Source organism: Protopterus annectens, chromosome 2.part0 (genome assembly GCF_019279795.1).
Source record: "Protopterus annectens isolate FY-2018-M chromosome 2.part0, PAN1.0, whole genome shotgun sequence".
Taxonomy (NCBI): domain Eukaryota; kingdom Metazoa; phylum Chordata; order Ceratodontiformes; family Protopteridae; genus Protopterus; species Protopterus annectens.
The window spans coordinates 988,197,234-988,216,140 of NC_056728.1; the positions used below are offsets into that span (position 1 = coordinate 988,197,234).

The 18,907-nt window shown below is 35.2% G+C and overlaps 1 protein-coding gene across 8 annotated transcripts in view; it reads left to right on the forward strand.

Moving 5' to 3' along the window:
• MPDZ (multiple PDZ domain crumbs cell polarity complex component) overlaps nt 1-18,907 on the forward strand; it is a 3,829,210-nt gene that overhangs the window by 3,252,929 nt on the left and 557,374 nt on the right. For all 8 annotated transcript variants that reach the window (XM_044061234.1, XM_044061239.1, XM_044061240.1 and 5 more), the window contains one exon: nt 10,859-10,933. In XM_044061234.1, the coding sequence (XP_043917169.1) occupies nt 10,859-10,933 (75 nt within the window). The remainder of the gene's footprint in view (nt 1-10,858; nt 10,934-18,907) is intronic.

Consider the following 18,907-nt stretch of genomic DNA (forward strand, 5'->3'; position numbering starts at 1 on the left):
ACCTCAATTTTGTATTACAGAAGCTCACCTCAACTCCCTTTGAGCCCGCAGCTACATGTAACATTAAATTCTTGTCATGGAAGACAGTATTCTTGGTAGCCATAACTTCAGCTAGGCAGGTCTCTGAACTGCAAGTATTATCGATTAGGCCACCTTATTTGGTGTTTCACAAAGATAGGGTCTCCTTAACAACCAATCTTTCATTTGTTCCAGTGGTTGCCTCGGTTGTCATTATCAACCAATCCATTGAGTTGCCTGTGTTTTTTCCTGAATTCTCTAACAAGGCAGAATTTAAGTTTCATCAGCTAGATGTTCAGAAACAATTGCATTTCTATTTACATAGGACAAAAGATTTCAGGAAATCAGATCAAATGTTTGTCTCATTTTCAGACACTAGACTTGGGGTTCCTGTTTCTAAGGTAACCTTGTCTCGCTGGATCTCTGACTGCTTCTCATTTATTTATGCTTCCAAAGGAAAAGAATTACCCTTTAAAGTGAAGGCTCATTCTATACGATCTATGGCTACCTCAACTGCGTTTCAGGCTAGGATGTCTATGGATGATATTTGTGCCGCAACATGGGCTTCGCCTCATACCTTTATTAGTCACTACAAATTAGATCTGGTCTCTAGAGTCAGATCTTCCTTTGGTTCCACAGTGCTCAAGAGTATTTTTCACTGAGCCACCCAAGATCAAGGTGCTAGGGACGCTGTCCCACGGGTAAGAATGAAAGTGAGATTGGACTACATAACATCAAGAAGTTATGTACTCACCGTAACGTTCAATGTATGTAGTCCATCTTGCCTTACATTCTTACTAACCCTCCCGCCTACCCCCTCCTGGAGGTATAGTCTCTCAGTGTCTGTAGTCCTTTCTGTTGGGGTTGTTCATCTTCTTCTCAGTGTATACATGTGTGAGCTTGCAGCAAACAAGATGTGGGGAATAGACCTGTTGCATGATGGGATACCTCTTAGCCACGAGCCAATTGAAGACTTCGAGCTAGAGTATGGCCAAGTCAGAGCCGAGGTTCGGCTCCGAACCCACGGGTAAGAATGTAAGGCGAGATGGACTACATACATCAAATGTTATGGTGACTACATAACTTCTTGTTTCCAGCAAGGACTTAAAATTATAAAGAGGAGAGAATTGGGATGTGGGTTATAATAATGATAATGTATACGGGGCACCAGGGAGAAAGATTAGTACTAGAGAGCGTTGATTCTTAAGGAAATGCATGACAGTATTTGGGATGGATGATGTATTAACAGCCTTGGGAGCTCATGTAGAATTTGCTTACCATACCCACAAGTGTAATAATTGGGCTAGGTTAGTTACATACTGTATAACGCAAAACCATTCTCATCTACATGTGGGGAGTGAGGTGCATCTAATTATGGTAAAAGAGATAGGCATGAGCACTTCCCTACTTCCTGAAAAAGCCGATTCGTAATGAGTGGGTAGTAAAAAATATGTCGAAAGTAGTATTAGGAGGATAATAAATGTGTCCAAAGAGATTGCTGGTACAAGGGGAGTTGAACTGCTAGCATTTAAAAAAGGCTTTACTGAGTTTATGTTAGCAGCTAAAAAAATCAGTAACCAGAAAGTAGAAATGAAGAAACAGGCTAACCTTGGAGGAAGTGTTAGAATGAGATGCATACCCTTAAATGGCATTTGTGGGATCACTGCTTTTATAATAGGGACCAGAGTTACTTTGAAGAATGGAATATTGGGGGAACTGAAATGGTGTATAAAATGAAAAATTTGTGAGTGGCATAAAAGTAAAATGGTTCAGGGAAAGTCAGTGTTTTGGAAATATAAAGTTTATGAACATAAATTGAGTATGTAACTTTAGTATGTGTAAGGATATTTGTTGGAGATGTTTTTGAGGGCATGTTATCTAATAAAAGGACAGTTTTATGTTTTTGAGGGCATGTTATCTAATAAAAGGACAGTTTTAATAATAAAGTTGTTTTTAAAAGAAGGGAAGTGTATTTTTATGTATATAGTAGAAACAAGGAGGGGACACAAACCTTAGCAGACTAAGTAAGGATAGAAAGGAGATTACAGGCAGCAGATTGTAATGGCCACCTGCTTCCTGGCTAAAGTGATTTATGGAAGGGCTCCCTTGTGAACTGTTGGAAGTCGAAGTGACTGGTGCCAACAATAAGAAATAAAAGGATAGAAACTTCAGGAGAAGAGCAAATCTTGAACCCTGCTCTTTTTTTTTTTAAAAACTTTATTTTTGCTGTGGGAAAGCCCCTCACACCCCCTGAATGTAATAAACCAACTCTAAGATCTCAGTTCCTTGGAGAAAAGGGAATATTTTGAGAAATGGCCATCTCATGCTTGGTATATGTAAGTCCATTTTTTGGCCATTCAGTCTCCATGTCTTGGGGCTTGCTGTAGCGGGTCCCAACATTTCAAATGGTTACCTTATGGAAGACTGATTGGAATGGTCTGCCAGAATGGTTGTGTGATGCCCCTGCACGAGCCCAGTAATCAAAGAGCCTCAATCCTCACCACAAGCACCAGTGAGGTACATATACATTTGGAGGATGACAAGTGCACACACAGTAAAGTACAATTTCCCTTACGAGCACACAGAGATCACAGTCAGTCTGGGGCTGGTTTCTCCTTCTTTCTCCAGATCCCCAATAAGACTCCCCACTGGCACAGCTATAGGGTTAAGATCTCAGCCGACTGGCCAAGCTAAGGCCTCCAGCACCGTCTTTGTCCAACCAGTGTCCCTGCCCAAGTAGCTGACACACGCACACACACACACACACACACACACACACACACACACACACACACACACACACACACACACACACACACACACACACACTTTGCGATTTGATTTATATACAAAGACAAACACACACATGGGAAAGGCTGGCACAGGTTTACTAGCTATGCCCCCTTCTGCCCAGACTTTAATGTAGTACCAGCTGCCACCAGCCACCCTTACTTATCAGCTACTATAAGGCCCTTACCAAAATGTGGCCAATCATTCTGTGTAATGTTACTATTATCCAAATGGTAAGTATGACCAAGACTTTCAAGGCAGTTTAGGAGTGGTCTGTACAGTGTCACCAAATACATATGCAAGTACTCTTAGAGCTTAAATATCTCTAAACAAACCAGCCACAATTAAAAGGTTTAAATATGTTTAATATTAAATAATAAAAGAACAAGACAATACTTAAACAACACAGTAACTAGAGTTCAGAATCACAGGAAATATTTTAAAACAACATTGCAGGACAGTCTCAAATAATTACAGAAAACATCTAAACTAATCTTACTATAGTCCTCTCTATCTCTAAAAGAGATGCTATGCCTAAATCTTACTTACAGAGCAACACAGGCAGAAGTGAAGAAGAGTTCTTAAATTAATAATCAAAACATTACTGCTGGGTCAGCTGGATGACATTACTCTGTCACCTGTCTTCCATTCGCAGGCTAAGAGAAACAAACATTTTTGTGTCAAAAATACTTCTTTCAGATGTACGTCTGTTAGGAAGTCACAGAGCAATAAAAACACTTTACATTTAAAATCTAGTAATTATTTCTGTTTCAAGACAATAGGAAAAACTTCTAGCTCTAGACATCCTGTCTCCTTACTTCATTAACTAACCTCCTTTTACAAATCGTAAAACACTTTACTTTTCAACTTATTTTCTTGAAGTTTTGCAGGTTAACTCTGTATGTTCCAACTTATACTATTAAAACATACATTTGCATAGTTAATAGTTTATGTACATTTCTATTCTTTTTCCAGTAGGGTACACTATGGTTACATTCTTGAAGCTCAGTACATAACATAATGTTCAACACACACTTCTGCACTCATAGTTTAATATACACATAACATGTAGTTCTCTTACATTTGTAAGACAAACATATGAATCACATTAATATTCAAAAATGACATATGATTATTTACAAAATTCCAGATAGCTGGCCTGGCAGTGTCACAGATATAAGTGGAATCCGTGGTGGCATTCATGAAGATATAGAGCGGATGAAGAAAGGGTAAGGGGAAGGGATGGAGGTAAAGTAAAAATGTTAAAATCCAGTAAAAGAAATAACTACATATCTTCTGTCCTCAAAAAACTATTTTATAAATTAATGCACCTGCTATAGACAGCCTACTCTAGCCACTTAGTGTAGAAAAGTTGTCATCTGATCACTCAGTGCTGTTTGCCACCCCTCTGCTCACTTTCTGGGTAGACTGCATTGTAGTCAAGTATATAGACTTTATTACAGAGCAGCAAACTGTTGAGAATTTTAAATGTTCTTCATAGGCAGTGTTGCAGTACTGATTCTTGGGTCTTCCTGGCATCCAGAAGCCCATGACTGGCACAATTTCCAGAGTCTGTTCATCATCTCTAGGTGACGGGCATCTGATGACTGATGTCTGGACATCAGGGTATAAGAAAGGTATTCATCGGCACCATCTTCATTTCTTTGTAGCTGTGCAGTGTAATGCACTTCATGTGTGTTCAGTACACTTGCAGTAATTCGGCCGGCTTGTTTTTCCAGAGAACCTTCTTCCTCCAGTCAGATAACTACCCCAATGGAGAAGTTTCTCTATTAATTTAATGTTGTTAATTTAATGTCAGAAAAGTCGGCAATTGCTTCAAGTATGGGAAGCAAATTCTGCTTAAAGATTTTCATTCATTTTGTCTGTTCTGCTTTGGGCATCAGCATGACATTTGTAATTGTCCTGACTGTGCAAAATTCCATGTGAAAACCCTAAAACATTGGGTCAAGGAACTATAGCCCTCCATTAGGAGTCTACTATTCAGTTTTCTCAATAGCATCACAACGCACTACTGCAGCACCTTCACAAACTCTGGCATCAGCTAGCCTCATTCCATTAAAAATGGAAAGACAAAAAGGCCAAAGACCCCATCATTACCAAGAAAGCTGTGGCTCTAGTCTATAAATCAATCCACAACCAAGTTGAGGTGCCTTTGCAGTCCCCTGATGTGGTGACACCTAGGCCTGAAACCCCTGGTGTGACCACTCGGGAGGCCGCAGTATTCTCAGGCCTACCTGCAGATGTTATAATAGCACACACTGGGTCAGGTCTGAGGTCATTCAACAGGTGTCATCTTTCAAAGTCCACATTGTGAGTCTCTTGAGAGATACCCTGTCTACCTTGACTACCTTAACTCTAACTGAAGTTGCGGTCAGACGACCACAACCCCAAGTCACCCCTTTTAACTTCTTTTCAGACTGAAGCCCTAGACCTCCTAAATAGCAGAGTGCATGAACTTTATCAAACTAGTACTTCTGCTGCTGAGGCTTCCCCATCCAAAAGAAGCAGAGAGGTGGCTTTTCAGGAAGATTCAGAATTCCTCTAGCTCTGAAGATGAGGAGAATTTTTTTACCCTGGGCACTTGCCATTACAAACTTACCCAGAATTAGACTCAGATGGCACTGTCTTTTATGCCCTCCGAGGACCTTTCCTTTGAGTGTACCATGCATAGAATGAAGGAGGCTTTCTTTTGACAGGTTAAGACTCATTACAGGGGACTCCTAAGTTTGCCTGTACCCAGGCCACTGGCTATTCCTCCTGCACACATAGTACTTGCTAATATCTTTGAATACATTGCTTTACATTCTGATTCACTACCCCTGTTCCTAGGAAACCAGAGAGGTTTTACAGACTAATTGCATTTCACAGATACCTTTACAAAAATTAAATGTCTGATCCTTTTATAGTCTCCACTGAAAGCACAAAAGTTATATCTAAGGGACCAACCAAACATCCATTGCCTAATGACAGGGAAAGTAGACTATTAGACAGATTTGGGAAAAAAAGCTCATCCCTCTGCCATCTTGGTAATGAGAGCTTTGAATTGCTAGTTCCATATGCTAAAGTACCATGAATTTCTCCAATTCTTGCTAAGGTGATTTCTATTGTGGATAGAGCCTTATTAAAGGAAATTCAGGGGACAGCCAGGAAAGCTTTACAAATCTCCATACACACTCCCTAAAGTGTGGCTTTGACACATTAGATGCTTCTTGCAGAGCAGCTGCCACAGGTTCTGCCATTCACCGACATGCATGATTCAGGACTCTACCCTTTTCAGATCAGGTTAGGGCTGACCTACTGGATGCTCCATTAGACAAAGAATTCCTTTTCTGACCTCCAGCTGAAAAAGATTTTGAGAAGCTGGATAAAAAATAAAAAGCAAATTAAAGCTGTTAAGGATTTTTTTCTGTCTCCTGCACCAAGGTACAGTTGGGATTACCCTTCAAAACCTTGGACTCCCCCCCCCCCCAAGATAAGACAGGGGGAGGTCTTCCCGTGGCAAAAGACCCAAACAATCTAGGAAATAGCAATCGGATAAATTGCACAGAACAGGGAGTTCCAAAGAGTCCACCCAGCACAGAGACTAAGTGTGACCTGCCAAATTGGAAACTGTAGTAGTTATTCTTAGGTTAATTGCTACCATTTTCTTAGTGTTTCAGCACAGTTGTCTCTCTCTTAGAGTAGCTTTGTGGTTAGTTCTTCTGTTTATTTTGCACTGATTAGTTGCTGTTTATGTGCTGTATGCAGTACAGCAGTAGTTGAAGTTGAATAGTGGGCAGTGACCTAATTTACATTTTTTTCCTTTCATTGAGTACTGGCAGACTATCATTTATTTCCCCTAGATGACTGTGCCAGGGCCAGTATTAGCTTATGTTTTTTTTTTTTGCTTGGCTTCTCTGATTTGCTTATAGTAACACTGGGAGTATCAGTGCGGTACGTGTTGCTTTGTTCATGTTGTTGATGCATTTGTAGTAGTACTCCCCCACCTCAGTCCTCCTGTAGCTTCTTTGTGTACCTGGAGAGCTAATACTCAAAGCAGTGGAAGCATGGTGGGCCAACAAACTTGTTCCCCTTCCATCTCCAACCTGTTAACACTTTGTACCATAATTATGCTCACTGTTAATGAACCCCTACGTAACAGAGAAGACTGTCTGTGAGAGGTGAAAATACCAAACTAATATGGAAGCACCTCTCTTATTATTAACAATATGCATTGAGCATCACATAGGTTCATCCTCATCTGATCCACTACCATATGCTAAAACAGAACACATAAACATGTCATATTCTGATGCTTTAAAGAAATCCTTGCCAAAGCCTTCTAGAACTTATAAGAATGGCCTCAGTAGAAGTCCCTAAGTCTGCCTCCTCCATGCACACTTCCTTTAACAAGTCACAAATAGCCAGTTTGCTCCCTGCAAGTATTCATAAATTGCCTACTGACAGTAGTGTTTTTGTGACTGGAGAGAGAGTTTTTTGGCATACAGATTCCATTACAAGGCTCCTAAAAATCATTTCTTGAGACAAGTCTGACTATAACATGGTAGTTGTTCATATGGAAGTAGGTAATCCTGGGGCATAAAACCCTAAGGGACATGCAGAGAGAGACATGCTGGAAATTTCTAAGCATGTGATGGATGCAGGTGAGACTTTTGTCCTGAGTGGAATCCTTTCTTTCCTCAGAATGATGCCTAGTTATAAAGAGCAGATAATTGGATATAGCAGTTGGCCTAATCACTGGCTTGCTTCCATGGGATTCCAGTATGTATCATCCTGGAATAAGATGATCGATAGTCCTACTAGTTTTGCAGGGGATGCCTTACATCTCTTGCTCAGTGGTTTCTGCATACTGCCAAAAGGCTTTTCTGCCCCTGTAATGCCTTTGGCTATCAGAGTCCTTTCAGTGGATTCCCAGCTTTGGAAATTCTTCTAATCCTAACTCTAGGAGTTTCAGTAACAAATTGCCCAATCTTGAGGTGCTTCTGCATCTGGAACATATCAACGTATGTGTGGTTACAGACACATGGTTTAAATGTATAGAAGGCACTCCCTCCATACCTGGATTTGTGCCTACCATGTCTTCAAGCCTAGTGGAAACTGTGGGGATGTGTCCATATTTGTAATAGACTGCATCTTATATAGACTGATAATTAGAGCCCCCACAATTTGAGCTCCTAGAACTTAGTTTATCACAGACAAGACAAAAGTCCAACTTGTACCATGTTACAGAATCCCCTCCATGTCCCCAGGTGATCATGTTAGAATCCACAAGTACTGCCTCTCCACTCCATAGTGTCTCCTTCACTGTTTAAGTCCGATCTTAATTTTGTGGCATTTAGTCTCAGAACCACCATAACCAGTGTCTCTGTATTTAAGGACTTCAGAAGGCTGAACTTTCTACACTTTTATGATGAAATGTCTAAATTTGCCCATGACATCACCACTGTTTACCTCAACTCAGCAGACAACCTCACTTAAGAGTTTTATGCCCACTTAGACAAATGCATGTATCTTGCTGTCTTACCTAGAGTCAAATACAGTAGGAAATTTAAAATCACCTCCGGTGGTCAGCTGACATAAATAAATGTTATAACAAGAGAAGAAAACTCCTTAACCTGTACAGCGAGACTAGAGTGGCTCATTTTGAGGATAGTATAAAAAATATCACCAAGAAACAGAAAAAGCAGTATAAGGACCAGTAAAGCAACCCATGAATGGAGATTAGGTTCTGACCTGTAAGATAACAAGTCCTTCTTAATCTTTGTTAGAAAACTAAGAAATAACAATCAACATTGCTCTGAAATTTTCCATAGCGGTGCTCTCTACACCAGCCCCAAAGACTTTGCAAATATACTGGCAAATACATTTACCACAATTGTCACTCAGGAAACCCCTATTTAAGCACCTCTCATCTCAGAATCACTTGCATCCCCTATTATCACTAAAGAACATGTTCTTAAGGAATTATCAAAGACTAAAAACACTTTGTCCATGTGCCCTGACAACATTCTCTCACCGAACCTCATCTTAATTTGACCTAAGCTTAGCCAAAGGCTCTGTTCCCTACCATGGACACTGGAAATTATAGATCAGATCTAATCTGTAAAGCTACAGAGAATATCATAACCATTCTCATTAATTATGTTTTCACAAATATCATTAGACTGGACCCACAACAATTTGGCCTCACGAAGGGGAGATCATGCCTATTAAATCTTGATGCCTTCTTTTAGTGGGTCAAGCAAACTGTCAGAAGTGGTCATACTGTAAATGTGGCTTAGGTTTTTCTGAACAAAGCATTCAGTGCATTACCTCATACCAGAATTGTAAGGAAATTATCAGCATTACACATATATTCCTATGGGAGTAAGATGGATAGCCAATTGGCTGAAAGACAGAGCTCATATAATCTGTGTGGCAGGTACCTCTTAATAGTGTTAAGGTAACCAGTGGAGCCCTTAGGGGTCTACACTAAGTCCTGTCCTGTTTGGCATCTAATTCACTGATCTCAAAAAATGGGAAGCAGGACCTCTGATTAATCAAATTTGCAAAATACAAAAGCTATCTACCCTTCAGAAAGAGCTTACACAAGTGTACATATACTGGGTTTAAACTGATGCTAAAAAGTGGAGTATAGCTTCTTTCAGAAAACAGCAGTTACCCACAACATATAATCTAATTAACACTCCCTTATTGGGCATTTAGGGGGGGGTAGCCCCATCTCCTTTTATCATCATGTGGCAGCTGTAGTCAGGAAATGATTCTACTTAGCAAACTAATAGCCAAGGGTATTTTGTCTAGATTCAGATATGTTATTCCATTATTATTCAGAATTAACCAGGATCATCGCAAAATACAGTTCTCCCTTCAAGATGTACCTCACTCATATTAATAAACTCAAAAAAAAGTACAGTCTGTTTTTACATAACAGAAATGCAAGCAGTCTGCTACTAGACGTATGTTTGTTCCACAAGTTTTGTCTTAAGTTGAGTATGTACCTCATGAACTTTGATATAAAAAGACTTTACTTGAAAATGCCAAAGCGGACTAGACCAGTATTTAAATAAAAACACACAAAAGCCCAAAGTCAGCCTTTAATTAAACATAGAGCAAGTCCCCCTTTGCACCCATATTCCCTTGCTGAACTGACAACATAAGTTAACTCTGAAGTCAGAACCCTATAATAAAACAGAAATCTGAAACGGAATGTATTATTGGATGGTGGAGGGCAGGGGTCTAACCTCCCATACAAAAATTACTTTGCAGTTTTTTGGTTAATTTTTAAAATATTTAATGATGTTTCTTTTCAGTACATGATGTAAGTTGGGCTTTTCATTTTCATCCACCGGTGATACTTATCTGGTGTGTTGAACCAAAACCTTTGAATAGGTATTTAAATGCCGAGGAAAGGTATTAAGAAAGTGGTACAGCAGGCCTTCAGCTGTTCTTATGTGGATAATGGCAAACTTTCTGTCAGTCAGTAATTCAGGCAGATTGGCTTAGTGGCAGAAGATGGCATCATGGATTCAGCTGTTCATTTTTCTCCCCCTCCCCCGCAAACACACACACAGGTATATTTTTCAGTGTTTTTTGGCTGTCTCCATTGGTTGCTAGGTCTTTCGCAGCTTTGTTTATGGTAGCCCCATTATTTCCTTTTAATCTCTCTTATCCTGAGCTGCTTGTCTCAGACTACAATTGCTTTTGTGTTTCTTCCATTGTTTTCCTCAGTCAGAACACCAGATTTTCAATGGAATGTTACTGATTGTTTGGAATTGATTAACTAAGGGAACCCTAGTTAAATATGAACTGTGAGCATCAGGGGCTGATATCCTTTATTTTTACTAGTGGGTCAGGTCAGTAAATGTATAGTTGTCATTTTCCATTTGTGTGATCCAAATATAAATGCCTAATAATGATTCAAAATGTTAATTTAGCAGATTTGCTTAATTATGATTACAGATCTGCTTATGCTGTGCTTTAAATTTCTAATTTTTTTTTTTACAAAAAATAACACACTTGCTTTTCATAGGATGGAAGAATAAAGATTGGAGACCGGATCTTGGCAGTAGATGATGAACCTGTTGTAGGCCTTGCTGCTGAAAAGGTACATGGTATAATAGTTTAACAATGATAATTAATCATGATTTGTTGACATATCTGTGTTATCTGCATAGAAACTGGAAAAGCCTGAATGTACTCTCAAGTTTTCAAAGTTGATTCACAAACGTAATGCAAAATCGCATAAACTTTTCTCATTCATCGTCATTTAGTGTATCACTGGTGTGTTTAAATGAGATTCATCTTTAGATTTAAAGCCTTATTTAGATGGTAGGAGATATTGTCAGTACTGGAGTTAGCAGTGTTTTTTTTCCAGAACTCTGGGACTTGGTTTAAAAATGGAACTGTAGTGGCCCACACCACTTCATTAATCACTTGATTCCCAACATACAATAACTGATTATTTTTGTAAAAAAGCACAAGCAATTTGTATTTCTCTAGAATGTACTTAGAAAAGTTGGCATCTATGAAGTTCTTTCCATCAGAAGTTCAAGGTCTCTGTCAAGAAATCGGAGTAATTTGACAATTGTAGACATTCTTATCAACTGTGACCATCCATCCCCATTTATCTGGTTTCATAGTACTCAGTAATTCATTAACCCTTGAGTCTTTTAATAAGGCCACTCCATCTCTGGTCAATTTGTAGAATTTTCTTTTCTGTGAGTTATGTGCACCAACAATTTATTTTTTTAAACAGCTTTATTGAGATAAATATTGTCAAATAAACATAAACTAGAGATATGTGCATTTTTTAAAATGAGTGATATAAAATGAGAAAATTAAACAAAGATTTTAAACTATATACAATGACATTCTCCACAAGAATAAAATTTTAATAAACAAGTGCATTAAAATAAGATTATTGAAAAATGTATTTTATTGTGCCAAAGTACTTTGCTGTTACTCTGATGCTTACTGTGATGGATTTGAAGTCTTCTTAAGACACTCAGTCTTGCTGGCTGGATTCTGCTGAAATCAAAGTCTGCTTATAGTTGCATTCACAGTCTGTTGTATACAGAAACTTGCAGAATATAAACTGATGAGAGAATATACTTTGCAGCACCTGTCTTTAAAAGCAGTAGCCAATAACTTTTATAATAAACCACACGTACTTCTGTTACAGCTTCAGAAAATGTTCTACTTTACTTCTCATATAGTAAGATGATGTGAGAGATATAACATTTATCTCAGGACAAATGTGTCCCTACCAATACCCCTAACATAACTGGATTTAATACAGAATGTATATATATTTTTAGTTAAACACTCCCTCTTGGTTTTGGAAAGATACTGCCTTGATGACGCAAATGCTGACACATCTGTTCTTGTGCAAATGCTGATAAGTGGAGAAAAGCATATTTTTAAGGAAATGCCTTGTGGATAAACACATGTCCTTTTGTCCATTCTTTAAAGAAAGCAGATTAGTTTTTTTTCTGTTATAGCCTGCCTTTTTTTACATTCTTGCCAAGTCTGTAAGAAGTCAGCTTTCTTGATTGTGTGTAATTCACTCATAAGCAAGTTCCTTATTTTTTTAAGCCACAGTCATTTAGTATGGATGCTAATCACATATTACTAAACTCTGTTTCTGCATTTAAGCAAGCTTTATGTTATTCCTTATTTATGTTGCATATTTGTAGCAAAGTTAATTTCAACCTTAAAACCTTGTTGAGCATAATCTTACAATTATAAGAGAATTTGCATTACTTGTTCAATAAATCATATACTTTTTTCCACATATTAGATGAATTAGTATTCCTAGAAGATCTTGCAGTATTGGTCAAAATTTCTAAGTTGCAGACTTCAAGAAGTAAATTTTTGAATTCAGTTATTGAGGGTGAAGTATGAGACTTCCAATTTCTTGTAATGATTTTTCTGGCAATTGATAGAATTGCCCAAATCAGAGGATGATTAGATTATCTGATACAATTAGGAACGGGTGTGTTAAATATAACTAGTGATTTAGAAAGATAAAAATTATCTGTAAAAATAGCTTGTAAAAAGGAATTAACATCTGTCCAAAATGTATTTAATTCTATACAATCAAATGTCGTGTGCGCCCAGTCTGCATTAACAACCTTGTTACAGCTCCAACAATTGGTATCTTTTTTATTAAATTTACTTAAAGAAAATTGTGTAATAAAAGACCTATGCAAATACCTCCATGTAAAAAATTTCCAATTAAGTGATGAAGTGGTTACACTTGCTGACTGTAAGATATTTATTTTGTCATAATCTGTAGGGGGATAATTATTAATTAAAGTAAAACAGTTCCAGTAACTTTCTGAAGGGTTATCTAAATTAAATTTGATTGCTTTATATAAATGAGATAAAATATTTTTAGATGCAGAATTATGTTGTAAAGCTATTATAAATTGAAATGATTTAGGTATTGTATTTTTTTGTTGTTAAAGCCATAGAATCCATTTTGTTTAGAACATATTTCCTAGCTTCCTGTAAATCTAACCAAGAGAAAAAAATCGTATTCATATTGATTTTTTAATATGTTTATAGTTTTCAGATCATTTTTAGTCATCAATTGAAACCAGAATATTAGTCTTTTTCTGTTGAAAAGAAAGCATTTTATTCTAATCAGATGAAAATATGACACCTTGTGTGAAACTATAAGAAAAAGAATATATATCCACTCTTTATAAATATTGAATATATAAATATATTTTTTAAAGGATTTCAGAAGAAGAATTATATAATTTGAGTTAAATTTTTGAGAGGAGTAAGATAAGAAATATTCTTTTAGAACCCAAATAAAGGAGTTACTTAGTACAGTTAACTTCTGAAGTTTGTTATTTATAGAATTACTAAATAAGATTTCTAGAGTATTTTTCCAATTTGCCGTATAATTATCTATAAGTTGGTAAATAGTTTTGGACATTGAGAAAACAGAATAGATTTCCAAATTAGGCATTGCTATACCACTTTTTCCCAATTTTTCATATGATTAGAAAGAGTTATCCTGGGTTTAATCGGGGACCATAAAGGTTTGTGTATCAAGGAATTATTTTTTTTAATAATCTTATTAGGAGGAGATAATGAGATGGATTGTATAATATATAAAATTTTAGGTAATAAAATCATCTTTATTATTAAACGTTTTTCATCCACGGAGAAATTAATTTTATTCCATTTTTAATAGGATTTTCTATTGCCAGTAAACTCTTATTATAGTTTATTTTAATGATTTATTTTATATTTTTTGTAATTATAATACCTAAATAAAGTAGTTCTTCAGATTTTGCCAGATATTTACTATAAGCCGCTTGTATTTCAAATTTTTTATGACCAATTAATATGATTTGAGTTTTATCATTGTTGAATAATAAACCAGATTTCTTTTGAAAAAGTTCAATATTACTAAAGAGAGCATTAATAGATGAATCATTATCACCAATGATAATAAGAAGACATTTATATTTTTGGAAGATTTATTGGAATTTAATGTAAATTCCTGAATATTTTCATTATCTGTTATCAAATTGGCCCATGGTTCCATAATAAGGGTAAATAATAAGGGAGATAAGGGGCAACCCTGCTTTGTTCCTTTAATAATAGGGATTTTTGGGAAATATTACTACCTATTTTAATATATGATTGGCTATCCTGATATAGTTGAGTGATTAAATTTATAAAGCTCATTGAAAAGTTTAATTCTTCCAGTAATATAAATAGTTCCAATTAACAGAACCAAATGCACAATTTATATCTAAACTACTTAGTGTTAGATTATTATTTAAATATTTGACTGATTCTATTAGAGTTAATGTTCTTTTAATGTTATCATAAGTATTTCTATTCATTATGAATCCCGTTTGGTCAACTTCAACTAAGAGTGGTACACATTTTTTTAGTCTGTCTGCAAATATCGACATAAGCATTTTATAATCAATATTTAGAAAAGAAATAGGTCTGTAGGATGAACACTTAACTTGATCTTTGTTAGGTTTAAGAATATGAGAGATAAAAGTATACTTCCAAGAAGGGGGGATTAACTTATTATTTTGGGATAAATTACATACTTAGTGAAGTAATTTTATAGCATCAGTTGGTAAAATTTTATATATTTCTGGGATGATTCCATCATTTCAAGGGGCTTTATTTAATTTAAAATTTTTAATCTGGGTTTAAATGTCTTTAAAGGAAATAGGTTTAATTGTAGAATTAGCTTGTTCATTTGTTAGTCTTTTTTTAGTAAATCTATTAATACATTTTTTAATTTCTTGATTTGAATCTATTATTTTTGATTGTTGATTGATATAAATAAAAAATTCTCTGAATTCAGCTAGAATGCTGTGTTTATCTGAAACCATCTTTTTCTTTCTAGGGGAAATTTTAATTTATATGATTTATTTTATTTAATCTTTTGGTTTTGTTGTCTAATAAATTTAATTTGTGATTTGTGGGAAATTTTAAAAATGTATATTCTGTAATATAATCATGTTTTATGGTTTAGGATTTCAATATATTTATTATTCAAAGAATTTATTTCATTTTCTTATCTTTATTATTTAGATTTGACTCTTGATTATGTTTCAATGAATCTAATTTAAGTTGAATCTCTAATAACTGTTTATCCCAACCTTTGCTTTTTATATGATACCAGTTAATAATTCTCCCATATAAAAAAACTTTTAGGGCATCCCACACAAAAAAAATCTGAGGAGTTAGTATTATTATTATTTAGTTCTATAAAATGTTGTGTCTCCAAAGTAAAGAATTCTTCAAAATCTTTCAGTTTTGTGATATAAGCAGGACGTCTTCTTATCTGTGTATTGTAATTTGAATTAACTGAAATTTCAAATATTATTAAATTATGGTCTGATATTGGGCAATAAATAACCTTGGTGTTGACCAGAGAGCCTAATAAGTCATTAGAAAATAAGACTATTTTTGAATAGTTGTTATGTCTATGAGAAAAAAAAAGTATAGTTTAAAGAATCAGAATCTGCAAAGGAATGAATCTCTTTCTGATGATATGATTCTAGAAAATCTTTTAATGATTTGGTTGAAGCTGTAATTCTTCTTTTATTTAAAGATGCTGATTCTTTATTATCCAAAATGCAATTAAAATTCCCCGCTATTATTAAGGACCCCTTGGAATGTTGTACTATGAGATCCAGATGTTGTTTTACTGTATTGATACCTATTCCTGGTATCCAATATAAATTCACTAAAGTATACATTTTCTTATTAAATTCAACCATGACAAGACAAAACATTCCTTTATTATCTTTATATATATTGGTAATCTTTGGGCAACTTAAAGTATTATTCAACAGAATTTATACCCCTCTTTTTTCTGAAGATGTTCTGAGCTAATTAATGTTTTATAAGATTTAGTATCTAATCTAAACATATTTTCTGATTTCAAATGAGTTTTTTGTAAGAAAACTAATTGGGATTTGTGTAATTTAAGATATTTGAATAGACTTCCCCTCTTATTTGAGTTATTTAATCCATTAACATTAATAGAAATACTCTTTAATGAAGTCATAAGAAGTAAAATTTGTGAAAAGAGTGTATTTTGACCAAAAACATATCAAATAGTTAAATATTAAAGGAATACGAAGAAAAAGTTTAGATTGATTACATAGTAATAGATATGAGTGTATTACTAAAGTATTACTTTGTGTTGTGAAGAATGTCAAAAAAAACTGTAACAAGCTTTTATAACATAAACTAGTAACATCAAAACCCCCATAACCTTCCTGGAGTATAAAACTCCTAATCCAAGTGACATATAATCACTCAGATTAACCCCTCGTCAAGTAACAACCTCTGATCAGCATCTGTCTAAGAGAAAATTTCCCAATCATGGTAAATCAAGCTTAGCTTCTATAGAAAATCAAAATATCTAAAAATTTTAAATTAATAACGAAAACATGCAGAAGGCAAATATGATGCACTATTTAAAGAGAATCACTTTGTAGTATAGTAGTATTAATTAATTCCTATTAACATAAATTAATCCTCCTGTTTCAATAACCTTTAAGTGAAGAAAACTTCTAACTCCAAAAAGATTTTATACATATATCAATCTTCATTATTCTATTATGTAGTTAGTATTTATCCATGAAAAAATGACATTGACTATTCTAGGAGTGAATTTAAGTTCTATTAGTCTCACTATGAATCTAGATATTGAAGACAAATAACCATAACATATAGTTGATATGGTTGCAAATAAAATTAGCAAAGCAATTTATAAATAAAATATTTTTATATATAAGTAAGGAATTGATACATTTTATATATAACTAAATCATAAAAACAAGTAAATTAATATTCTAAAACTCTCATATTTTCTTAAAACGATATTCTAAAGAAATAAAATAAGTGATAATTAATGATTTACTAGTGAAGGTATGGATTATTCTCATTTGTAATAACTTAAATTTATTTACTTTATTTGTATTTATGCATTAATAAAGATTTTGTAATAAGTGAGGTGTTAATAAAAATTATTTCTAAATGATTGCTCAGAATATAAGGAATAAATTAGTTTTCATCTATAACATAAGTATTTTATTGGCAGTGTTGCTTAGACCATTTCAAACCATCAATTCAATGTGCTTATTCTTTTCTTTATTTATTTTAGTCTCAGAATATTGTCTAGATTTTGAATTTATAATTATCATCATTCTATTTTACTATGCTCATCCAGACCCTAGTAATGTTATCAAACCTATTAAGTTGCTGTGAGAAAGTATTATTTTGCTGCTTATTCAATAATTGGCACTTACATATCATTGTAACCACAATTCCTACTTCAGAAGTGTCTCATTTCAAATCCATTCATTTGTCAACAAAAAATACTGAAACTATCTAGGCAAGAGTGTTTCATTAAACTGATATTTTTCTGGGACCATGAGAATTTCTGCACATATTGTATTTGTAATTGTCTTCAAAATAGTTGTTTGTTTTAATGTTAGTGTCTAATTACAAATTTTCCCACGTGAATTTCTTTCCATCACTACAGCAAAGAACCTTAGTCTGTACTACTTTGAGAATAAACAAATTACACATATCTTCAGTGTAATAATGGCATGGACCACTAATCTGTATTTTTATTGGAAATTGTATTGAATGTGGCACAGAATTGCAGCTCCTGTTTATAATTACTTACTCTACACCTGTGTTTGCATATATAAAAATCACATCAATAGGCCTCCTCAAAACTGTGCCTTTTCAAATGATCAGACTGTAACATTATTTGTGACATTTTCAAAGTAAGAACTACCACCAACCTATGTAGAGAGGACTGAATGATACTATATCTTTTCGGTACCCCTCCGTTAAAGCCCCACCACTTAGCGGCTCTATCCGTGTAAGCAATGAAATGCCTGCCAGATGACAAGGAGTCAAAACTGAGAGGCAGCACAAGAACTGAGAAAAGCATCTGGACTTTTCCAGCTGAAAATCACCATGAACAGTTTGAAGCATACTATTATCTAGTCTTTCCTGTGAGTCAGTCAAGAAACCCATGCAACCCCCATCGAAATGATTGGAGACATACCGCTGGTAAGCAGTTAAGAATATTGCAGAAAGGAGAACAGGATGTGGCAACCCATTAAACTATAGAGCCGCTGAGACACTCGCCACTATTCTTCAACAACAAAGTCCATTAGAATGGAAAACACCAACGTGGGAAGCAGGGGAGCACATTTCTTAAAACAGAACTGTTGCCATTACAAAAGGACCTCCTGCACATGGGCTCTACAGCCCCTCCGTTGATCAGAAAATGAGCAAAAGAGTCAGTGCACTGTCCAGACCCGCCTCCATCACATTTAAGACTATTACACAGTCCATGAAGCAAAGTACTTTCCCTGTGTACAGTTATTCTATAGAGCCATGGCCCGCACATATAAAACGCAACAAATGTCCTCAAACACGCAAGCAAGAAATGCGTCCAAACGCCTTTCAATATGTACCCTCCATACATCTGTGCTGCACCTCCACCTCCGCACATACCACATGGATTGTGAAAAAACAAGCATGGCTGAGTCAC